Raw genomic sequence first — 26,047 nt, forward strand, 5'->3', positions numbered from 1 at the left:
ATAATAGCTAGGACGTTACTGGAGATGACTGGACACCTGGTGCTGTGCATGTGGGAAGGGAGGGGAATGCTGCTGACACCAAGGTGTTCATTGAATCACACAGTGACCTCTTATGGATGAAAGTTAATGTAATGAATGTGTATATCACAAAATATTGCTTTTACTTTTTAAACTAACCCTCTGAATAGTTCATCAAGGTTTGTAATAGGTGCTGTATTCTCCTCATGGTACCGTGTCTCCAGACTTACTAAACTTTTTCTTGCTGTCCCTCACTGGTTCTTCATCCTGCTTTTTATATGACACACTTCCAATCCTACAGAAAGCACCAAACTATATTGCACTATGACTATATTGCACAGTGACAATCTTGCAGATTTACTGATCGTGGCAGGTGGCATGCACAGAACACTAGTGCCTGCTGTCCTCAAAGATAACTTGTCCCAAAGAAGGAAAACATGCTGTGTGACAGCTACTGCATGGGAGGAAGCTCTCTGGCTGCATGAGACTGGAGGCTGGCAGAGGTTTCTCCACCTCGTGTACACAGGAAACAGCATGGCAGATGTCTCGCTTTCCTTCAGGCGGTCTTCCCTGTGCTACTCAGAAATGCATGGGAGCTGTGGTTAAATATTACAGTCTAACCTTTTGCTTGCTCAGGGACCAAAGAGGAGCTAAGTAACTTTAAACCATTAGCTCAGTTTTAAGTATCTCTTCCGTGGGATGAAGGGCAGTTGACTCTTAATCATGTTATATCTTCCAAATGAATGACTCAGAACGAAAGTCCCATGCTACTCCTTCCCCCAGCAGAGCATGATGCTAGTGCATCACATGAAATGGGAGGTGCGAGAGACCTCCTTTGCCCCTTATTCTGCTCCCTTCGTAGGATTCTTTTTGTTTCTCTTACCCTCTCACTACAGTTTTGCCATTGTAGTTTTAACTTGGTGGCCTGAATCAGATTTGAGTGTCAGCCACCAGCAGCCCTGTTCTCACCTGAGGTTGCTGGGTAGCATCTGTAGCCCTGAGTCTGCTTCCCCCTGCTCAGCTGCCCCAGGCTGTATTGAAAGAAGTTGCTCATACTGTCTGGCTCTTTATTTAAATATGTTAAAAATGCCTTTGGCAGATAACAATGTAACTCTTTAGCTTTCAAGAGAAAGTCAAATAGGCTTTCCATGCTAACATCTAAGCCCTAACTGTAGCTGGAAAGCTGAACACAGTTTCAAAGACAATGTAATGTGACAACACCATTTCTACCTATAAATGTCCACTGGGGAAAAAAGCAAAACAAAACTTGTCTTACTTTTCACACCCACTGTATTGGGGCAAAACGTTCTTCAGTGGTAACTGAAACTGGAGTTTTCATTCACTTGTTAGAATTTTAAGACAATATGAAAGAATGATCTTAGAAGTTATTCAGAACGTTAGAATATTTAGGAAAAGAAAAAAGCATTTAGCAAAACCCACATTGGCAACAATCTGTTGTATTTCATGGTTGCATTGCGAAAGCTACAAATGTCCTCGGTTCTAAATTTAAGATAGACAGAAATTGTTCTGTTTAGCATGTGCTAAAATTATCCAGCATACAGATACTTAGGGGAAGTGTAAAAATTAAATCCCAATTTTTAAAAGGGCAGCTTAAAGAGGAAAGAATGCAGATGCAGCAGTATTAATAAGTGCCATCTCAGTAAAAAATTCACCAAACACAGGGAAGAGTCATACACTTCATGTCCTTGTTATAAGATTCTTTGAGAAAACACTCCCACTCAGATAGAAATTCATTGTAAACAGCTCTCTTGCTGTTGTGGTTGGTGTACTTTTGAGGATGCAGTAGCTCTTAGAAGGAGCGGGGTGCGTTGTGTAATACTGTGACCTTATGTTGCATAGACACTTCCAGTTTTGGAATGTGAAATGTCTGAAACCGGGAGTGGGCGGACAAGAGGTGGAGCCAGCCAGGAGCCTGGGTGGCTGTTTCTGAGAAACTCTTCTGCTGGTGAGCGCTGCTGATCTGTCAAGTGTATGGCCAAAGCCCCGAATATTGCTATATTGAACCACTAAACAAAACCTAGTTGCAAACTGACACGGAGCTATGGGGTGATATTTTGGAAGTTGAGCTTTTAAAACTGTCGAAAACAAGGCTGAATTCTTTCAGACCTGAAACCACAGCCTCTCAAAATGCGTCAGAGACTCTTGATGCTGCAGCGAGGTCAGCTTCTCTCCCCCCACACCTGTGAGTCAGGACAACTCTATTAAAGGAAGCTTTTATTGGAAGCTGTCAATAGAGAGGTAGGCAACATGCAGGTGTTGAGGTCTCTGGAAAAGCACTGGATCCTGTAACCCTACATAGATGGACACTAACAGGAAGAAGAATACTATTCTGGAAAACAGAGGGAAACTGAGGAAAGGCTAGTGTTTAAGCAGAGGTAGGTTTGTCTGATTTCACCTTCTCTCTAATTAAAGCTAGGATTCAGAGTCCACACATGCTGGCACTGTATCCATTTTTCATGGGGAGCAAAGGCTAAATCTCCTGTGGAGGAGGACTGATGTCCTCAGTGCTTGCCCACTGTGCCTTCTGTACCTAAATGTGCTGAAAGTTACAGGAAAATAATCTTAGAGCAGCTCAGTTGACTCTAGAGAGAAAAAAAGAACAGGAAGGATTAGACAGAGTGTTGGTGGGAATTTCAGCAGCATGAGATTGAATTTCAGGTAGTGTAGTGCAGACACTTTTTGAAGTTGAAACTTCCAGTTGTTCAGTCATGCACTTACTAATTCCTTTGCTATAGATCCAGACCTGCTCATAGGTGAGTCAACCATAATGGGGCTTAGAAATGTCAGTGAACAGTGTTGTCCAGTTTATATTAATTATCCTGTAAGTTTTTCCTTGTTGCTTGTTATTGCTACTATTAGCTGGACTGTTCTATCAGAGTGTTAGCATAGTTGAAGAAGTTGTAAAAAGCATTGCTGTAGCAACTAGGACCTCTGGTTCTAGATGTGATCTCCCTTTAATGCTGGTAGGTGCTCCCTGCTTACTGAACTTACTTCTACCAAAGAAAAAATATCTTGCAACATCTTTAAGACTGAAAAAAACCCCACATTTAGAACTAATTTATAGTGCCAGTAATTTTATTGCTTCCATGTGAGATTGCTAGCAGAAGGAAAGAGATCCAGCTGCAGTTACTTAATTCACGACCTGTCAGAAAAATAGGTTTTGGTTTCCAGTCCTGATGAGCATCTTGGGGGAAAGGCAGAGCATGGTCCTGGCTGCGCAAAGAGCTGACCTCTCCGAACCCTCTGCGCAGTTGGTAACACTGTATTTGAGCCGTTTTCCTGAGAGTATCCATCCCACTTGGAGTTTTCCACTGTCTCCAGGGCTTGTATTATGCTAGTTTGATCCACTTTTCCATTTCACTAATGGAATATTTCTGTTAATTTTCCCACAAGCTGATTCAAGATCCATTTTTTAAAAAGTTACTCTTCTTTGCACCTTTAAATTTTCCTTTAGGTTTTTGAATCAGCATGTGTTGCATTTTATGAGCAGCCTCGGAAATGCCTTTTATCTAGAAATGTGAATAACCTCGTATCTGAAAAAGTATAAACCAACTAGGTGGTGACCCTGCCTGCCTTGATATATTCCTTGATATATTCCAGATAAACTATGCTCAACATTCATTATTGAGCATAGTTTATCTGGAACATATCAAGGAATAGTTTATCTGATACATATGATGAGTGGAGAGGGGTGTGGAAAGACAGACCCAAGCACAGCAGTGTGGAGACACAGCAGGAGAGACACAGAGCTGCACCTGGGGACCCTGCAACTGGCAAAGGAAGTTCCACTAGCTGCCTCAGGCTTATTAGTGTGATTGGGCGAACTGTTTCCCCATGGGATGATACAGAATTGTGCCTCCCATGTGATCTGCCTGGGAACCTCCTGTCCAAGCCTAGTCTGAGCAGCCAGCAGGAGCTGTGGCTGCTTTTGGTCTTTCTGTGGCCTTCCTCTTCTGGCCTTTTTCTGGCCTTCCTCGGCCCTTTGCACCTGCAAGCAGGCTGTAGGATAGCACTGTAACTACTGGCATCTTCCGGATGTTGTGTCAGACAAAGCCACTTGGTTCATACGAGTCTTGTCCTTACTACTTCTTTTGCTAAGCAGGTTTACATAGAATATTAAAATCCAAATCCTGTCTTAAAATTAGGTATGGCATCCTTGAACATATTAAGGATAAAAATAAATTGTTATCCCAAAGACAGCTATAGTACTACACTGCTAGCATCTTTGTTTTTAAGTTTTTCTGAATAGAAATCAGTGGCTGAATATTGGATCAACCATCTGTAGCAGTCCTCCAATCAAATACTTCAATTTATGAGGATATGAAGAGCAGCTCCTCTGGCTTAATTTAATGAACTAGCAGCTCTTTATTGGTGCAAGCAGAGCAATTAGATTCTCTGCTGTAAGAGTAGTGTTTATTATGCAATTGCATCCCAGGGTTTGGAGTTGTTTTACTCAAGGACATCTCACTAATCCACAGTTAAAATGGCGTCTTCATCTCACACTTTGAGGTTGAGAAAAATCTTCGGAAGATTTCAGTGGCTCTTCTGATGAGCTTGATGGAAGAACAAAATCAAGGAAGGACCTTTAGTTGCAGCAGTTGGGCCATGACAGAGACAGCTGGCTTCTTTATTACTGCAAACATGTAGGTGGCTCTTCTCGTGTTTTGAGATCTAAGAAAGGAGCTGTGACTTTCCTGACACCTTTTGGTGCAGACTGTGCAGGGCTGTGTCAGCTGTGCTGCATGTAGCACCTGCCAACAGTTGACCCCTTTCCTCTTAACCACTTTGAAGTAATAGGTTACACTTTCTTGGCAGGATCAGGCCTGAGTGGTGAGGTTGCTCAGGGTTCCGGCAATTTTAAGTGCACAATTCTTTACACTTGTTTGATTGTGGGATTTGTGGCTCATTTTCACCTTTCTGTTTGGCGTACTGGTTACTAGCAGCCTTTCTTGTTGGTTCTTACGCAGCTCCGAGGGAAGTGAAGGGAGGAGAGCTGAGTGCAATTTGGGGGATGTCAGTATGAGATCAGCTCTTGAAACCCAAGGTAATGATGAAACACAAGTTTTGTTAACAATACAGTGTGATTATTACCGCAGGCAGGGCAGATACCATCTATTTCTCATCTTTTCACTTGTGGATCCTGTCTGAAGAGACCTAACTCCTCAGCCTTTCTGCCCTAGGCTTGGCTCTGACCAAGGGCCCAAATCTGCAGCCTCGACAGAGTAGTGCCTACAGTTATCAATGGGGCACACAGGGGCTGCTAGGAGGTGTGCCATCAGCAGATCTAGTGGCAGAAAGTTGCTGATAGGGGGCACCAAACAGAGGGGGAGACACCTACTCTTTCACAGTGCAGTGGAGATGTATGTCAGTGCTCAGCTGGTGTCGGTGTGATCCCACTGGTCCTCACAAGGAAAAAAATGCATTACAAGCCAAACTGCTTACCTGCTGTAATTGCCCATAAAACATTAATCCAAACTTTTGGTAGGCTGCCTCTATCACTTGCAGCTGGGAGATACTGTGCCTGATCAGGGAGGCGGCACAGAGCTGGGTGTGCATTCTGGGTGGGTAAGTGAGAGGAAGCGGAGATGGTGAAAGTGACGCTGCACAGAGGCAGCTGGAGGCGGCTGCGGCAGGAAGAGCACCTGTGGCAGCATGCAGGGAGATGCAAGATAGCGTGGCCCCTCCTCACCTAGCGGCCTCTCTTGCCACCTTCCCCGTTCTCTTGTCACCTCCTCCTCTGCTCTTCTTCGCTGGAGCACGTTTCAACAACCACCTCAATTTGCTGTCATGGCCTACGCCCGCCCTCAGTGCAAGGTCATCTGTGTTCTCATTGCTCTATGGAGACCACAGCCCTGTAGCCCATAGTGCAGGGAGTTTCTGTGCTGTCTGCTTGCATAGGCCAAAGTGAGGGAGTTATTTGCACTTGGGAAAACAAGTTTACAGTACCCACAGTTCAAACATTAGCTGATAGAGAAAGTCCACAGCAGGAACTCATCAAAAAGAAAAATACCACCATATCTTGTTTTACTTCTCCTCGCTACCTTGCCTGTGTTGCATGATGATTGCATGTTACACTGAAATCAGAACCTTCGAACACTGTAGTAGTACAGCAGAGTCGCAGCCTGACCCAGGCAGCAGAGTAGGCCAGAAGATGATCTGGTGGCCCCAGGCAGCCTGGCAGAGAGGTGGCCTTTGGCAGGACATGGCCCCACCATCCCACCAGATCTGCATGAGCCTTCACTTCTGTTTGAAGTTGCTGTTCCATGCCATGCTCCTCCTTGATCTAAGGCTGAATTCCCTGGGTACAGGGACTGATCCAACTGAGAACAACATGGTCCTTATTTCCCCCAGATCATTTCTGAGTTAGCTTGTTTCTTGGTCTTATACTGAATTAAGCAGTTCATCTCCTTTGTACATTTTTCTCCTCCTCATCTTTAAGCTGGTGAAGTACTAAAAATGTGATATATTCCTCTTTTTTTTTTTTTTCCTCCAAATCTAGGTGGGGGGGGAATAAGATTAGGTTCCAATCACTCTGCTTTTAGCATTATAACTTAAGAGTTCCTTTGTGGTCTTGAGTATATGGTCTTGTCTCTTATTAACTTAATATAAATGCACTGTCAGTATATGGTCTTCAGTATTTCAACCTACTAATAATTATTTTTACATTCATATTTCCTATAATACAAAAATATTACTCTTAATTTCAGATGGAAATTAAATTGTCTGAAGAATAATGGCATCAACTGATTTATCATGCATTTCAGTGTTTATCTATTCTAGTAAAAAATCAGTGACTATTAAATTTACTGCTGAGGCATAGGATTAAAAAGCAAAACTGATACTGAACAAAGCATAGTTCTATCAATGAGTATTAATCACAGCATGCCAAGAAGGTAGCATGTTCTCAATTTCCCAGTGGACTTAATGTTAAAAAATGTATTCTTATTAACTTCAATGACCATTTTTTTTTAATTTTAAAATAAGAACAAAATAAAAATTGTAATGCCAGAATAATCATTTTCATTGATTCTTGCATGTGAAGTTGGCAGTATGTTACAATTTTTCCTGTTGTAAATGAGAAGGGTCTGGTATAAACCTGCGCAATTTTGTTTAATCCTGGCCTCATAGTGATTGATGTGAGGTCTTCGGAGCCACACAGGAAGAGTGCATAATAATGAAACAAGACCCTCATGTAAGCTCAAGCCAAAGGAATCACAATATTAAATAGAAAAAACATAATTGTAGAAAAGACCATTTCCTTGCACAGCTCAGATGGAGCACTAGAAGGTTGGCACATACATTGCTTCCAGTAGTAATGTTGCAGTAATGTGCTTTAAACAGTTGCAGAAACTCTTAAGAGAGTCTTTGGGGCCTGGCTTGTCTTTCCTTCGAGCTAAGCTCACGTCCTCCTGAAGCATGAAGTCACCATAGAATGGAGGTTGCTGAGTATCATTACTGCCTTGCTGTGGAATGTCTTATAGTCATTAAACCTGTGCAGGGTACAGGGATCCTCACACAGTCAGCTGTGGCACTGTGAGCAAGGACTGCAAGTGCCCAAGGTGGGCAGGGGCTGCTTCTGGATGCATAGAGTGCCTTTGAGCTCCCATCCCCACTCCTCTGCACATGCCAGCTGTCGCCCTGATGGCAAACAGGTGCCATATGAACACTGCAGAGGTGCAGTCATTAATTCCTGTTAAGTGCATGTCTTAGGGAATGAGTAATTCAGCTGCACATTTGGAAGTGCTTCTTGATATTTTTTGTAAGATAACAAACTGTTTCACTTGGCCAGATGGTCATTTATACGCGTGCCACTTTATTAAGCACAGTAGGAGTGCCTTAGATGGCAGTAAGTTATATTTACACCCTTTCTAATAGCTCCTTTGTGCTGATAAAGAGATGTAAACTGGCCTCAGAGTAGGTGAAACTTGCAGAATAGAGCTGTAAAAGTGCAACTGCTTCTCATTAGCATGGAGGCCTACATCTCTGCCTCTAGTGGGGCGCATCCATCTCTCAAGGACAGTGCAATTAGGCAGCGGGTTTTGACATAACTTGTTTCTACCTTACTTCAACTCCCAGAGCCTCATTTCTGGTCCTCAGAGAAGTTCTCTGTGGGCTGGGATGAAGGAGCTGTGCTGTAAAACTGATCATTGAAATGCCTCAGATTAGAAGCAAAAATAAAAAAAATACTCTCCCACCTTTAATTGTCAAATACAGCTTTTATTCCTAGATCCTTCTAGTGTTCCAGCTTACTGTGGGGGCTCACAAGTGTGCTGGCATGGCCACAGGTGGGTCAGCCATTGTGGAGGGGACAGTGGAACTTGGGACAAGGTGGAAATCGGTAGCTGCCTAATGGAGCACTACCTGGGTGAAACACTTTCCGCACCATCAGCACTGTTTTGGAGACTTGCAAGTACTTGAAAATATGTTTACTTTGTACTGTTTCCTAGTCCTGTTTGCTGAGTATGGATGCCATAATGACAAGCTCTTGCCCCTTTGTTATGGGATGCTGGAATGTAGAAGTTCTACCCGATCTTTTCACATTTAAACTTCTGTTAATCTCAGTGAAAAGGGGATGGTTTCCAAATCTGAATTCCACCCCCCTCCATCTTCTCAAGTTTCTCAAGATATGTTTAGAAACCGGAAGCTGTTTTGCATAAAGGTAAGATTGTGTTTTTAACAAGTAAAGTTCGTGTTAGACTGGCTAAATATACCGGTGCAGTCATACTCAGTGGGTAGCCCTAGCTATTTTTAGGCTTTATTTTTGCCTCTCTTTATTTATTTTTTTTAGTGACACCTCCACTCTACCTTCAGTTTCTAGTGAGCCACCGCTTCCTGAACCTGTATGAAACTTGCAATTACAGAAGGAGTCAATCTTGTCGGGTGTCATTTATCATGCATTGAAGAGGGCTGATTTCAGTGAAGGAAGAACAAAGCTTAATAAAAAGAGAGAGAGAAGTATTCTCTTAATAATTTGCCCTTTGCAACAGCAGACCCTTATCTGATCACCCACGCTCATCTGGCTGCTGACGCTGTACTTGCTTCATTAGTACCAGCTATTTTTACACCTTTTGTGTCTTTTGAGGAACTGTGTGGGCCTGCTGGCTTGTAATGATTCACCATCTCCAAGTGAACAGGGTGTCCTGCAAGTGGGGTAGGAAGAAGGAAGTGGGGGAAAAGAGTTCAATTGGATAAGCAAGTTGGTTAATTCCTTGAGGTGACATGAGTGCCAAAATATTGCAGTTTAGATTAGTGAAAATAGCTTGTGTGCTTTTGGTTTGCAGTAGAAGCTTTCAGATGAAGAGCTATCTAAAGGAGCATTAATTGACAAACATAAAGCTCTATGTGCTTATGCATATACTGTCTTTATGTTGATGATATTTCCTTTTGTTCATAGTGTACAAGTGCCATTTGATGTATCAGAAGAATGCAAGAGACTTCAGAGTCAAATCTTTAGCTGATTTCATTTCCATTTGTCACCGAAAAAGAGCTAGATTTGGTGGAATGGATCAAGCACGATGCAGAAGGAGAACCCTGTACAGAGTTGTTTGGATGTTTCTGAAGCTGAGCAGCAGTTGCTTTCTGTTTCTATACCCCAGTAGCAGTGAATATGGCCTCCTAAAAACACTGATGAGCTCTCTTTTGCCTGATTGCAGATTCTAAGGTTTTTGTTGTCCTTACTTAGACTTCTCCTGGGTAGGAGAAATTTGGTGCCCAGTTGTGACACTTTTGAGTACAACATAATGACTTTATATTGCAGGTTTCCTTGGAGTTGTTTCAAAAGTTAGTGTGATGAGGGATACATATATGAAACTTGAAGGAGCGGATTGGAGTACAGAAGCCCCGTAGTACTGCTTGTCTTTTCTAACCTTGACGGATATCAAGTCGTGAACCTGATCAGTGTCTTTCTTTCCCAGGAAAGCTGTGGTTGTTATTGTGTTCAGACCTTAACTGAGCTGTCAGTTTGGATTGTGCCTCAAGTATCAACTTGTGCCAGAACAAAGGCTTTACAAGTTGATTCAGGCAGTTTTGGTTGAAAATATTCTCAGCAGAGTTTGCTCAGGAGAGTGGCCGTCTTATTGATAAATAGAGTTGATACTTGTTTTGTAGAAAGAAACCTGACTGTGCAGAATGAAATATCATATATTCCTACAAAAGGCAGCATAAAGCGTATATATATTTTATTGAATTTTTTAAGAGGTGTTCTGATGCAATTGGATACTGTGCATGCTGGCTTCCAGTGCCTCATACAGTAAAAATAAGGAAGTACTGTAAAAAATGGCCAGAGTAACTTAAAAGAGCATTTTTTTTTCTCCTGTTAAGCTCCCTGAGGGTTTTAAACAAAGCAGCATCCTTAAACGTGCAGTCTAGTTAATATAAGTTATATGACCACTACAGTGATCATGGTTTTTAGGCAATGTTAAGGGCCTAGATTCACCACTGCAAAGTGCCTATATTGAGTTACTAGTAAAAACTAAACAATAGGGCTGCAGGGTAGTGACTGCTGTGACACCTGTGGGGTGTTTAGAGCTTCAGGCTTACTATCTGATCTTAGCTGGATTTTAAAAGGCTTCACAATTGATTGAAATAAAACTGCCATGAAGGGCCCCATTCTGCTTTGGGTTCATATAATTGAAAAAAAAATCAGTAGGAGCACAATACCAATACTTTGTAGGCATCTGTTTTTGTTTTGACATGTGGTTGACCACAGGGCTCAGTAAATAATAACAGGTTTTAAAATAAGTCTGTATAATAAGCTTAGTGTGAGTAAAAAACAAACACCAGATCAGGTACTATAAATGTCTTCATATGTAATTCTTCCAGGGCTGAGTGCATCCCTCAGAGTAGTTGCCTTTGCCCATTCAAAGGAAGTGTTTGAAACACCCTGATACTTTCACGTAAGTTCAAGGGCTTCTTCTGACACAGTATGAAAGAAGGCTTAGCTGTCTGCAAATTCTACAGCAGTTGCATAATTAGTATTGCATAACTTTTAACCGAAAAAAACCTCACTTCCCAGAAAATTCAGTGATATTTTCCCTCTATGATGGAAGTGCTAGGCCTGGTATTTTTTATTTATTTTTCTATTTGGCAGCAGAATAACAATTGCTTTGTCCATGAAAGTGATGCAATATTTACACAAATTGAGTTTTTTTTTTTTTTCTTGGGGAAACTTGGGGAAAACCTTTGAGACACCTTAGCAGGCTCTTACCAGCACTAGGCTGCACTCCTCATCTGCTGCCCAAGTCTGCAATTCATGTGTGAAAGTGAAGACACATGTCAAGATCTGCATGTAATTTCAGTTAGGAAAATTTTTATATCTGAGAACTTTATATGAACTCTCCAGTGTCACTACTCTTATCCTTCTTACTGTAAATGGTGTTTTTAAATCTAGAAATCTAGAAATGACTACACAGCATGTGCATACTGGAATCTTGCCCTTTGTATACACTTTATCTTCACAAGTGCTGTTAAATTCATAGTTTGGTTATTCTGTTCCCTTTCTGATTAACACAATTTCTTGCGCTGAATTGAGAATAAGGTCTTCGATATCATTAATATTCACCAGCTCTTGCAAGTGCACATGCTTCATTGCAATCTGGATAGCCTCATGTAGCATCACTGGTTTGTGTTTGAGCCTTTGCTCCTCATAGCGTTAAAGTGTTCAGGTATCTGGGGCTTTGTAGTGCCCAATTGTTTACATAACAGTCTGAGTTGACCCCGCAACAGCGGGGCCAAAGCTGCATCTCTGTTCTACTCTGCAAGCATGAAAAAAAAGCTGTAATCCTACAAACAGTAATCAGAAACTATTTCACACTTTTTCAGTTTGGCATGGTACCCTCATTGTTCAATTGCTGTGGCTTGGAAGAAAGTGAGATAGAGCTGATTTTCTACTGCTTAATTGAGCAGGCCAAGAATTACGAGCTCCTTTGTATCTCAGCACCCCTTCAGATAGTTATACATCATTTTTGTGCATTTAGTAAATATTGTTTGTTTACTACTTATCTCACCCTTGAGTGAAATTCTTGTGCAGATTAGGACCAGTGAGATTGTGCATTGTATTAAACTAATTTCAGTCATCAAAATATTGTTCAAAGAAGTCTTTAGTGGTGTTCATCTCTTTCTGACTGTTGTCTGCATGGGAGCTACTGCGGTATGCGACTGCATGTTCTGATTCAAAAGCAAACAGGGAAAAAAAAACACAAAATGACAGTTGCATTTTTTGTTGTCTTCTGAGTTTTTTTAATAATGCTGGAAGTGCGGGCTGTCAGATCTGCCATTTTTCTGCCATCACATTCAAAGTTCCATGTGAGAAACTACAGGAATTCTACCCATCCATTTTGTTTCTTAACTTGTTCTCCAAGGAAATAAGTAGCAGTGTGAGCAGACTAACAGTTTACATACTTCTCTTGTTTAGTTTCACATCTGAATAATCCCAATTATTTGCTTTTGTGTTGAGATAGATTGTCTGCCTGTGCTGAAACGCAATCAGACAAAGTTTGTTTTGTGTTGAAGCACCTCTGACAAAATCCTATGTTCAGAGCGAGGCTAGGCAACCAGAAGCAGACTGTATTAAAAGCAGTGGCCTCAGAGAGAGATCAATTAGCTCCCGTTGACTGACAAGATTTCTTGTCCTGTAAGCTGTTTTGACAATTATTTGATAGCAGTTATTTGTTCAATTCAAGGAGACAAACTAGTTTGGGAACTTGTACCTATAAAGGAAGTGTTTAAGATGAATTTGGCTCCCGTGTAGCTTTTTTTTTTTCCTCTTAACCCCCTCCCCCCCATTTTATTTTATTTTTATAGTCATCCTGTGGAAATAAGTCTGTGTTCGGTTGGACTTTGGCAACGTGAAAGCTTTTTTTATACATTTTTTCCATCCGGTAGTAATGTGTACATTATGTATGATGCTGAAACAGGAAATAGCGATGTTCTTCAGTGAGCAATCTGTGTCATTACAGTGGAAAGGTCAGTGTTAAGGCATTTCTGCTGTAGGGTTCTTCTATGGCTTCTTAAAATATACACTCAACTTGCATTTAGGTTTTTTGGGAGTACTATTATTCAGTAGAAAGTGGCAATTTAATATTACATTTTGTGATACTTAACATAGCAATAAGTGAGTTCAGCTGTGCTCTGAGCATTTAGGACAAAAGCCAGCATCTCTTACAGAAAATAATCCATGTTTTCTTATTAATATGTAATTGAAAATGGACTACAGTATGTATTATGAACTTCTCTGCAGACATCCTAGAAGTGTTGGATTATTTTATTTTCAGTTTGTGATAAATAACCTCAGCTACTTAGTATGTAGAATGATGAAGTCTAAATCTAAGCGCTGTCTGATTCTTTTTGTTTTTGTGAGGAATATGTCTGGCATTATGTCCTTGGGTTGATGTTCATTCCTTCATGTTAATACCAGGATAATATTGAATTTGTATCTTTGACTTGCTGTGGAAACAGTTTGTCTCCCATTAGTCATTCCAAGTCATATCTTCTATCAGGTCAAAGCTTTCTGAAGTCAAATGAGAGTCTCTTTCTTCAGGCCTGAATTTACTGTAAGATTGCCACGGAAAAGATACAAGCTTCCTGTCTTGCCCTGTCAGTGTGTCTGACCTCCAGCTTGGTAGGGTCACGTTCAGAAGAGGAAAGAAGAGTCCTGTTCTTCACTTCATTTACCAACTGACTTATTTCAAGAGTATTACAGATTATTTATTTTAATCATGGAATCATTGAATAGTTTGGGTTAGAAGGGAACTTAAAGATAATCTACTTTCTGTCCCTCTGCAATTGGTAGGGTTGCCCTCCACCAGATCTGGCTGCCCAAGGCCTCGTCCAACCTGACCCTGAACACCTCCAGGGATGGGCATCCACAGGTTCTCTGGGCAATCTCTGCCCAATCTATGCCTCACCATCCTCTAAGTAAAGAATTCCTTCCCAACATCTAATCTAAGCCTACCCTCTTTTAATTTAGAGCCATTGCCCCTTGTCCTATCACTGCGCTCCCTGATAGAGTCCCTCCCCATCTTTCTTGTCTGCCTCTTTTAACTACTGGAAGGTGGCATTGAGATCTCCCCCAGAGTCTTCACCAGACTGAACAACTCCAGCTCTAGGAGAGATGCTTCAGACCTCTGATCATCTTTGTGGCCTTTCTCTGGACCTACTCCAACAGCTGTATGTCCATCCTGTGATGGGGGCCCCAGATCTGTATGTATTACTGCATATGGGGCCTCACGAGGGCAGAGTAGAGGGGAGCAGTCACCTCCCTCACCTTGCTAGCTACACACTGGTTTCAGTATGCTTCCAAGCAGGTTATTTATTCTGATTATTTCCTTCACTGTGCTCAGATAATGGTCTCAGATAACAGTTTAAATTGGCTGAATTAGCAGTGTGAAGATGAGCAACGTAAAGCCTGCATATGAATAAAATAATCAGTGCTACTACAATTAAAAAGTGTTATTGTATACAATCTCTCAACTGCTAGTTTTGTAGAATATTTCTCAAAATTGGAGCCAAATTTAGTGCAAACACAAATCAGGATATGAGATTCTATACTGTTTCTGGATTTACATGCACAGATCCTGTCCCCTGGAGCCAGCAAGTACCAGTGACACAGATGTGTGCGTTCATAGAAACCTCTCAGTATAAGCCTGAAATCAACTTGCAGTCCCATAGAGCCAGGATGTCCTGCACTTGATGCTCTTGTAACAGCATCTTCACAGTCAGTCTCCTCAGCTCCAGAATCCTCAGGGAATCCATGTGAGCGCAAGTATTTACCTGACATAGAACTGAGTAACAGATTCTGCACTATAGCTTCTTCTCAAGCAATTTTAGTACAGTTTCTTTAATTGTTTAATAATAAATTCACAGTGTACTTGCTGAGCAGTACTTTTAAATGATGTTTAACAAATATTGTGAATGGCAGTTCAGCTGACCAAATTTAAAAATGTGCGTTATTCTAAATGTTTCAGGGTATTTTAACAACTCTGATTTTCTGTCTAGTTTTGGAAAATGACAATGCATTCCATAAAATGCTGAAATTCAGAGGGCAGGCAGAATATCTGAGGTAGAATTAAATGAACAAGACAGAGTAGTGTCTTTAAATGTGATGAAGTAGTAATTATTTCAGTATAGAAAGTAGTAGATGAAAATAAATACACGTAACCATGGGCTACCATGGAATTTCGTGTGTAAATGGAAGTCTCATCTTGCTGTTGAACTGCAGCTCAGGCATAGGCATCTTTGCATTCTTCAGTAAAGCAAGATTTTGCCAAGTGCCAGTGGTTGACAGAGGAATTTACAGTCATTCCTAGAGGTGTTTAAATAGACAGGTAGAAGGCCAGCTGCAAAACCACAGTCAGAAGGGACCTCTGGCTAAGGATCTGAAAATATGAAGAGAATCAATCAGGGTAGCCTTTTTACAAAACTGGATAATAGAAGAAGTGTTTCTTCTTCCTTATCTTTTTAGTAAGTGGAGGTCAAATCCTGAAGAAAATGAGTCTACATCTTGATGAGATTGTCAAGTGTGTTGTCGAATAGTGTAAAAACACTAGCATTTGATCATTTTAGTTCATTTGTGCAAAATGACAAAATATACCCAAAGGACTGGAGTCCTTTTATTACCTTGCTATGATGTGCAAGCAAACTCGGCCCACAAATGAATTTGTAACCTTGTACAGAAGGATAAACACACGCATGTCTGTCTTCTTGCTGGTTAAATCCTTTGGTTCAGAGGTGCACGCCTACTGCTGGTGTAGAGCTGTTTTGAAGATTGAGCTCCTTGTAACTTTGCCTAGGTAGAACAAAATATAAATCCATAAATCCATATTCTGTTAGGGTTCCCAAGCCTTTTCTTTTTAGTCTTTTAATTTATGAATGTATGTATGTATGTATGTATGTATTCCCACTGCATTGTCAATACCAGGCAGCTCTGTGTGTATATCATTAGTGGAACAGAAGGAAACATGGAGTAGGATGGCAAGCCAAAGGTCTTCTTCCCAAAAGACCAAGTCAATTTCATTCTCAGCTGCAGGTGGAGAATAGCTCAGAGGTGGCCTGCATTCTCTGTGAGGCTGACTGGCTGCTGGGCTCATCCCAGACATAAACTAAGCTTGGCTTGTAAGGGTTGTGGCAGAGATCTTTGTGTGAGCATAGGGATTTTATAGCAGCCACTGCAGCAGGTTGTCTCTACTAACCGTTGTTCTATAGAATGTGAATTCCTCGGGGGCCAGTTACAGTGGTTTTAGGACAGCTTTGTGCTGGCAGAGCTGGACAGGAAAGATTTAAAGCGAGGCTGGATCTGACCCTTAGTCCTTACTCTAGAGTCAATATTTATTCTGTACGGTGCACTCAGGATTTAGCTGGGAAGACATAAGCTTCCAATTGGTTCCACTTGCAAGGGCTGTAATGTGAGCTACAAATTGAGAAGTAGTAAAAGTTGTGTTTTGCCAAATTTTATTTTAAAGCTGTTTAGTGTAACCATTTTAATGATCTGGTAAAGAAAGAAAGAAGAAAAAAAAAAAAAGAAAAAGGAAGAATCCTAGGGCTCTGCAGCCAACCAGATCTGTGTCTCTTGTATTTAGGTCACAGAGCCACCTTAGGAACAGGAATGACAGAATAATGCTCCTTTCTAGAAAGCTTTAAATGTCTTGATTTAGTAGGTGCATTTGACATGAATACAGTTCCCAGTTTCCCAGTTATGTCCTTGTGTTCAAAGTTTGGAGAGAAGTTAAAATGCCCTGGTTTGAGGCAGGCAGATAGTGCAGTCAGTGTGGTGGGGGATCTGGCCACCAGGCCACATTCCAAGGGGAACCTGGCTTGGGACAGTTCCAGGGAGGCCTTTGCAGCCAGTGGCAAACGATGTGCTCAGCGCAGCTTGAGCACACTTATCCGCGTAGGTGGGCTCCTCTCAGCCACTCCAGTGAAGCCGAATGGCGCCAGAAGCTTTAAAGAAAATGCACATTTTTATCATCCTTAGTTCACCGCTTTTAAATATGAAGTTTCTGAAACATAGAGAGCTTCTGTCTATTGAAGAATATATTTCTGATGAAGAGCAATACTGGAAAGTAGATTTACAGTGTTTTCCAAAGGAGACACATTAATCAGCTGAAATTTGGAAGTCTCTTGTTGGCTTAAGTTAGTCTGTGGATGCAGGAAGATGAGATAAAGGCTTGACTGGAAAAAACAGACAGAATGCAAACTAGCTTTGCAGTGTGTTGGATTTCTCCAGTAAAACGTAATGCAAGGAAAAAAAGAGAAATAATATTAAAACCGTCTTTGACACAGGATGTGTAACAGTTCAAACCAAACCAGAAACGACTTTGTTGATTCTGGTAAAGGATTTATTTTCCCCAGTAGAATGATGTTGACCGAACTTAAGCCATCAATAATCTCTGTAATTAGAGTATACCTGTTTCATAGGTTGATAAATAATATAGAATCTTCTGAAAATACTAAGGATCACCAAATAACTTGAACTCTGCAATGGAACTGGAATTGATGGAAGTATACTAGCATTATCTTTTGTTCAGATAAAACTATTGCTGTCTTGTTTCTGTGATTGGTAGATTTATTCTCTGAATATGTACTTAGTGGTGGGAATATAGAAGTGAAAGAATGTTTCCATCTTCTAGAAATTTCTTCTTCACCATTTGCAAAATTGCCTAATAAGGAAAAAAGTATTTTTATTTGAAGATGGCTAATACTTTTATGGTCTCTTGCATAGGAACATTCCCCCTTGTCCCAGTTGATTGTTAGTAGGTGGCACAGTAGTGATTCTATTTACATCAAGTGATGAGGCTTTACTAATATCCATTTGTTCTTTGAAAATGTTATTAAGTAAAAGTGTTAATCACTTATCTTGATTACAGAGAGCTAAAATATCTTCTTACTTCTGATGAGTTTTTAATTTTATTTATTTTACTATTTTATCATCTGTTGGTTTTATTCAATGGAGAAAGAATAAGTGTTTTAGCTGTTTTTCTCACTGTTTCTTACCGGAGGTTATTATGCTAACCCATATCTGTTCCCCTGCCACTGATACTACAGGTATTTCTAAAGATCTCTCCTTAAAATAAAAGAAAGTACTCTTGATTTTGACCTAAATAAAACCCCTGAGGAAAACTAATAAATCCAAATTGAACAAACATCCTTTTTTTACAAAACGAACAAAAATCTATTTTCAAGATTGGATTTGTTGAAAACTTCATGAGAGAATCCTCATTTTTACTGGAAGGGGGAAATGATCTTTGAGCCAAGCCAGATACCAGTCAGTTCTCCTTTTTTTGGACATGTCTCCTGTGGTGGTCTTTTCTGTAATGCGTCATCCTGCAGTGTGATTATGTCAGGTACAGAATAATGAAGTACATATTTAAATCTGTACTTGGTCTGTAGGTTTCTCTTTTGAGGAGGCAGCCATATGTTCTTGAGCAGTATCTCACTGGTATTAACCATATTGAAATCTTACTTGCATTTCACTACTTTTCTTGTACCTTTGCATTATCAAACTGGCTGGGATTTCATCCTGGTCCCTGAAACATTTAATGAGTAGCCTGGAAGGCCTAGAAGTATTAGGTGGAAAGAGTTATCGAATGGGGATTTGTCAATAGGATTCAGGGATAATCCAGGCTTAGCAAGGGTGTAGGAATGAAGAGTGACATTGGGCAGCTCTCTTTCTACTGATTCAGGAAGGTAAGGCTGCTCCAGTTTAGAAGCTGTCCTTAAAAGGCCCTGAAAAAGATTCATGCTTACATTCTGCAAAAGGTACTGGCTCAGACGTCTGAGATACAATAAAGAATTTTTTCCAGGAGATAGGTGAATGAAGTTTTCAGGCCTCTACTGACTGTAAATAATAGAAAACTTCCTTCAGCATTCATACTTAATAGCATTAATTTCTTATGGCTGATTTTTTTTTTTCTACAGGAAATCTGAAGATAGTCATGCCTATTAGATGCCTACAAGATGCAGGTAATTGTTTCATACCAGAAAAAAAAAAGGCATATATTTTCATTCCCTATGTGTTTCCCTGTACTTATCTAATGTTTCTTCAAGCTCAATTCAGTTTATCCACTGTAGGAATTAAAAATATTCCAGTATCCCTAATACTGCTTTTTAAAAAAAAAAAAACCTTTTTTCTCACTATTGCAAAATCTTGACTGTCTTTATAATTCACACCATTTCATCCAGAAAATATCCTCTTTGGATAATATGGAAGCAGGAAGCTTATGTTCTTCAAAAATTCAAATGCTGTACTTGTCTGTTAAATTTATGCCTCCGAGTTTTCTTCTTTTTAATAGAACTTTGGAATCACATTGCGTGTAAGCATAAAGCCTGCATATATAGCTAGATAAGAATGTTTCAACATAGCAACTTAAAATACTGAAATTATGTAAAAACATTCACAGCTCATTTCTCCAATATGTGTTTTACCTCTAGCAAGACATTCTCACTAAAATTTAATATAATGGTCAGAAAGTGAAGATGTGGAAAGGTACCGATACTGTTGTGTTCAGAATATTTAGTTGATGTTGTTTTTGACTGATCAAGAGTAGTTTAAAAAGTGATCAACAGTTCCTTGTAAAATGAATTATATGATCTAAGCTAGGAAGTATCCTTATTTAGCTGTCTTAAAAATTGTTAAATTATCCAAGATAGTCAGCTAGAATTCTGCCTAGGCGAGAGTGACAAACAGCTATATCCAGAGTGGATGGCCATATATGTGTATGTCCCATATGTCTAAAGCACCCATCATAATCATAGAATCATAAAATGGCCTGGGTTGAAAAAGGACCTCAAAGATCATCTAGTTTCAACCCCCCTGCCATGATATGGGAGGATTTCACCTCTGGAAGTACTTATTGCCTTCTGCTGACTTTGGAGGAAGGCAAGGTGATTTTAAGCACGTCCGAACTGTAGGTGAGTAATACAGGATAAGGTCATTCTTATCTATTGGCTTAGGACTCCTGTTTTCAGTGGTGATTTGCTGAAAGATCTTTGAAACTAGATGGCAGACTTTCTGAGAGTCATGTCTCTTTTAAGGCCTCAGAAAGCCTTCCAAAACTGTTCAGTTTGAGAAGGGTAGATTTCTGTTTTCTGTTCTTAAGAGTTTTATTGACTAGTGATTACACTTGCGTGAAATCTTTGGAGCCAGTCTTTACTGTCTTCTCACAAAATGGGGTTTTGTGAAAGGTAGTTACCTTTACGTAAGTACCTCAATATTTTTAATAAAAGGCTCAATTAAAATGCAACCAATTGCACCGATGTTATTTGGCCTGATGATATTAATTGGTGTGGGGATTTTCTTTGTTTTTACTTTTACCTTACAGATAGCTGTGTCACCATGGAAGAGATGAAGAGAATTTTGCTCTAGTAGATCACAATTATCTCTGAGTCCTTCTGCATCTCAGTGTTGAATAACAATGGGAAATGTCCAAAAGCTCTAATAAGCCTTTGCAAATGTGTAATAAACTGTTTAAGAAAGTTTATGCCATGAACAGGACTGTATAATAATCACATTAGTATACAGACAGAAATCTAATGCCTATAGACTACTGCGTAGAAAGTTCCAAAGAGAAAGAAAAGTCTGTGAACTTGCAACAGCTCTGGAAAAATGGGAGCAACAGAACTTTAAAAAGCACAGCTTTGGACACACTCCATGAGTCTGCACAGCTTTCAAGTGAACTAGCACTTAAGACCTTGTGTAACAAAATGGACTCTGGGGACACAGCTATAGGGCAAAAAGCTACCTCAGGGTCTGGAGAAACTGCTAAAGTACCAAGTAGATGGAGGCAAGAACATTCAGCTGTTATTAAGATGAGCACTTTTGGCAATCAAGAAATACAGAGGCAACCACAAATAGATCACGAGCAAATTGGAAACACAGCATCAGCACAACTTTTTAGTTCTGGGAAACTGGTATCATCAAATGAAGCTGCACAGCAAGTCACAGAGAAGCAATATCCACAGCATCGTCCAACTCCTTACTCATGTCAACATTCACTTTCTTTCCCACAGCATTCATTGCCACAAGGTTTCTTGCACAACATAAAGCCACATCAGAGCTTGGAAGGCCCTCCTTGGCAGTTTCCTAGCCACTTGCAATCAGTTGCCTCAGAGGACTTATTTCCTTTTCATATGCATAGCCATAGTGGAGGTTTCTCCAGGAAGAAGATTTCAAGTTTAAACCCTGCATACAGCCAATATTCACAGAAATCTTTAGAACAATCAGAAGATGCTCACAAGAAGGAGCACAAACCCAAAAAACCTGGCAAGTACATTTGTCCTTACTGTAACAGGGCTTGTGCCAAACCTAGTGTACTTAAAAAGCATATTAGGTCTCATACCGGGGAGCGACCATACCCTTGTGTTCCTTGTGGTTTCTCCTTCAAGACAAAGAGCAACCTCTACAAGCACAGAAAGTCTCATGCCCATGCAATTAAAGCAGGGTTGGTACCTTTCACAGAGTCAGCAGTCTCTAAGTTGGATCTAGATGCCAGTTACATAGATGTGGAAGCTGAAATACATTCAGATGGTGAGCAGAGCACAGACACTGATGAGGAGACCTCACTTCTAATGGAAGGGTCTGAAAAACTGAGCCCTGTCCCGCAGCTCCCCCTGGACATTTCTACTAGGAGCAGTTTTCACTCCTCCATGGAAGAGTCCTTGGTGGGGCCAATGAAAGTACCCATTTTGATTATCCCTAAGAGTGGAATTCAGTTACCCAGTGAGAGTTCACCCTATATTGGCTCCGATATGTTGCAAAACCCATCCTTAAGTACTAAGGCTGATGACTCTCACACAGTTAAACAGCGACTTGCACTAAGACTGTCAGAGAAAAAAGGGCAAGATTCTGAGCAGTCGTTAAACCTCCTTAGCCCACACAGTAAAGGAAGCACTGATTCGGGTTACTTTTCCCGCTCAGAAAGTGCTGAGCAGCAAATAAGCCCACCAAATACCAATGCAAAGTCTTATGAAGAGATCATCTTTGGGAAGTTTTATAGGATTAATCAGAGAACAGCACTAACAGTAGCCACAACAAATCAGGAACACAGTTTAATAGGTAGAAAGGGCAAAGCAGAGCCATTACCTCTCTTAAATAACAGATTGGATATAAAGATGCTTGAGGAACATATTTCTCAGCTGACTCCAAATAAAGAAGAACTCATTGACTCCAGTAATTTGAGTACTGTTAAATCTTCACAAGTTTATCCAGGAAGAAACACAGAATCTAGACAATCCCAGAACACCACATCCCCCATCAAAAGTGAATCCAACCTGTACCAAGCCAGTCAACAGGGTGAGGTGCCTGTTCTTCTTGAACCCCCATTAGATTCTTCTCCTCTTATTAGAAGTAACTCCATGCCAACCTCTTCTGCAAACAGCTTAAGTATTCCCCCATCTCTGAGAGGAAGCCATTCATTTGATGAGAAGATGACTGGCTCAGATGATGTATTTTACCCTGGCACAGTGGGAATATCCCACCAAAGGATGTTGAGAAGACAGGCGGCCTTTGAACTGCCCTCTGTGCAGGAGGGGCACTCAGATTCGGACTACCATGGAAGACCAGGCAAAAATATAATTATTGCTTCCAGCAGACAAATAGTAGGTGACAAAGGACCGTCCATGAAAGAGAAGAAAATGGGAGACAAGATCTTCTATGACTATGATGCCAGTGGAAAGCACTACAGAAAATGGGAAGAATTTGAAGCTCAGAAGCAGAACTACAGAGACTCACCATCCTTAGGTGGGATAAACAAAGGGGGAGAGTACTTCATTGATCCACTTGGACAATCTCAGGCGATGCCATCCATGCTTGGAACTTTTGAAAACAGAAAGCGCAGGAAAGAGGAGAGTGTTGGAGATGAGGAGGACAGTCCCATGCTTTGCAGCAGTACGACGGGCACCACTGCAGGAATTCAGCCTTTGGACTTCGATCCCAAATCCCAAATTCAGGATGTGCCAAGGAGTGGATTTTCCCTTCAAAGTCTGGACAATTCTGTCCACTGCCATGCAGAACGTTTTGATATGTGCAGGCCTTACCTGCAGACTGGAAGTCCAGCAGCTTCTCTGGAAGACTCAACCTTAACTGCAGAGCAAGAAAAGACTGCAGAATCACTGACTAGAAAGCCCCCTGGAAATGTCATTTCTGTCATTCAGCACACAAATTCATTGAGCAGGCCAAACTCATTTGAAAGATCTGAATCTACAGAACATATTGCATGCCAGCAGGATAAAATCTATTCACCATCTGAAACATGTGAGAATGAGACTTGTGAGTCCCCAATGAGCCCAGACCGAGCTCCACAAACAGAAAATACTGACACCAATAAGCTCTCTCCATCCCAGCAGCCTCAGTCATATCATATGCAGCCCAGGTTGGTTCGCCAGCACAACATACAGGTACCTGAAATTCGTGTTACGGAGGAGCCAGATAAGCCTGAGAAAGATAAAGAAGTGCAGAACAAAGAGCAGGAGAAACCAACTGAAGAATTCCAATGGCCTCAGAGAAGTGAAACCCTTTCTCAACTGCCAGCTGAAAAGCTCCCACCCAAAAAGAAGCGTTTACGACTGGCTGACATGGAGCACTCTTCTGGAGATTCCAGTTTTGAGTCCACTGGTACAAGCCTTTCTCGCAGCCCTAGCCAGGAAAGTAATTTGTCCCACAGTTCAAGTTTTTCAATGTCCTTTGAAAGAGAAGAAAATGTGAAGTTCATCACACCTCCCAAACAAGATGAGTTTGGAAAACAGTCTGAGTTTTTAACAGTTCCAGCTGGTGCTTACTCACTTTCCGTCCCTGGGCATCACCATCAGAGGGAAATGAGACGTTGCTCGTCTGAACAGATGCCCTGTCCTCACGCTGCTGAAATCCCTGAGATTCGAAGTAAATCCTTTGATTATGGGAACCTGTCTCACGCCTCGTCAGCTGGGACACCAACTACTGCACTATCTCCATCACGAGAAAGGAAGAAATGCTTCTTGGTTCGCCAGGCTTCATTTAGTGGTTTCCCAGAGATTTCCCAGACTGATCAGAGCACAGAACAAAGTATAAAGCAGGAGCAGATGGAACATGCACAGGCTGGTCTTCGCTCTTCCCAGCTTGCCTGGCATCACTCACCTTCCTCTTTACTTCAGCCCATTCAGGTAGATGACTCTGGAAAACAGGCTGTTGGCTCTTGTACTCAGCTTGCTAATAGCTCATCCCACCTTGCCCATCAACAGGCTGTTCTTGCAGATAGTCCAGAGATGTTAAGGGCTCCTTTGATCCAACAAGCACCTTATATTTCTAACAAACATCCATCAGAGCAACAGCAGCTATTTTCACATCAGGAAAATGTCCCATTGCCCTCTATTCATAGCACCTTGTTTCAGTTCCCATATCCAACTGTCTGCATGGTTCATTTACCACCATCTCAGCAGCCAGTCTTGTGGCAGTCGTGCACAGAACCTCTACACTTCCAGCATCATTTTGTACAACAGCTGCAGAAATCTTATGTCAAGCAACCTTTCCAAACTGACATTCCTCCAAGTTATCACCTGGAACATACTCCAGAGCTTATTGGAAAGAAACCTGTTGATTATGTGCATGCTAAAGAGCAAACATACCAGCATTACTCAGGAACATCTGGGCAGTATTCAAAAATTACTCTTGCTAAGTACCAGTCAGACCATAGCATTAAACCAACAGATACCTCCTCTGAACAGCATCTTCAGGCAGATTTTGACTCCCCAGGTGATGGATCTGTACAACCTTTGCCAGGAACAGTTGTTCCCGTCAGGATTCAAACCCATGTGCCGTCTTATGGTAGTGTCATGTACACAAGCATTTCCCAGATCCTTGGACAGAGCAACAGTCCTGCAATTGTAATTTGTAAAGTTGATGAGACTGTTTCTCAAAGAACATTAGTAACTAGTGCAACAATGCATGGAATTGGATTTAACATAGCTCAGATGTTAGGTCAACATGGAGGGCTAGAAAAATATCCTTTGTGGAAAGTGCCACAGACACTATCACTTGGACTGGAGCCCTCGATTCCTCTCTGTTTGACTTCCAGTTCTGACATGGCTTCTACCTTGGGAGGAAGCAAACGAATGCTTTCACCTGCCAGCAGCTTGGAGCTCTTCATGGAGACCAAGCAGCAGAAACGAGTCAAAGAAGAAAAAATGTATGGGCAGATAGTTGAAGAGCTAAGTGCCGTTGAGTTAACTAACTCAGATATAAAGAAAGATTTTCCAAAAATGCAGAAGCCTCAACTAGTAAGGCAGAGCTGTGCTACTGAGCCAAAAGAAGGTCTGCCATCTGCATCATCCTCTTCACCACTGTCATCCTCTTCATCTCAAGATTTCCCACCTGTCAGTGTGCCAACAGCTGATGCTTTCCCACTAAGCAGGGAGAAACTTTCTAGTTTTGATTCCACATCACCAGGACAGAAATCCAGTGGCCCTTCTGAAGGAAGAGAATCTCCAGAAGAACTGGATGTTGATGAAACAGCCTCAGATATGAGCATGAGTCCGCAGAGGTCTTCATTGCCACCTGGAGAAATTCAGCCAGAAGACCAACTAAAACATCCAAAATTGCCTCTTGGAATGCTAGTCCAGGTGACATCCAGTACCAGTGGGAAAGTCACGGGCTCAACCATTCTCCTGACAGATGTAGCAGATTTTCAGCAGATCCTTCAGTTCCCAAGCCTGCGCACTACTACTACTGTGAGCTGGTGTTTCTTAAACTATACGAAACCCAATTACATTCAGCAACCAACCCTCAAATCTTCTGTTTACGCTTCATGGTGTATAAGTTCATGTAACCCAAATCCATCTGGGCTAAGTACAAAGACCACTTTAGCACTTCTAAGGTCCAAGCAAAAAAACACCACGGAAATCTACACCCTGGCTGCTATGCATAGATCTGGAGCTGGTAAACTGACATCATCAAGTGCATGGAAGCAACTTGCTCAGGTAAATAGGAGGTATTAATAAAATTAAATTACTATGTCTTTATTTGAGAAAATGCTAGTAAACTATG

General features: G+C 41.2%; 1 protein-coding gene across 2 annotated transcripts in view; it reads left to right on the forward strand.

The window, feature by feature from the left end:
• Positions 1-26,047, forward strand: part of HIVEP2 (HIVEP zinc finger 2) — a 127,072-nt gene that overhangs the window by 82,632 nt on the left and 18,393 nt on the right. For both annotated transcript variants that reach the window (XM_065732910.1, XM_065732918.1), the window contains 2 exons: positions 18,952-18,996; positions 20,355-25,980. In XM_065732910.1, the coding sequence (XP_065588982.1) occupies positions 20,566-25,980 (5,415 nt within the window). In that variant the 5' untranslated portion in view covers positions 18,952-18,996; positions 20,355-20,565. The remainder of the gene's footprint in view (positions 1-18,951; positions 18,997-20,354; positions 25,981-26,047) is intronic.

The sequence above is a fragment of the Cyrtonyx montezumae genome, unplaced genomic scaffold, assembly GCF_038088225.1.
Source record: "Cyrtonyx montezumae isolate F1298 unplaced genomic scaffold, pur_monq_1.0 scaffold_0, whole genome shotgun sequence".
Classification (NCBI taxonomy): domain Eukaryota; kingdom Metazoa; phylum Chordata; class Aves; order Galliformes; family Odontophoridae; genus Cyrtonyx; species Cyrtonyx montezumae.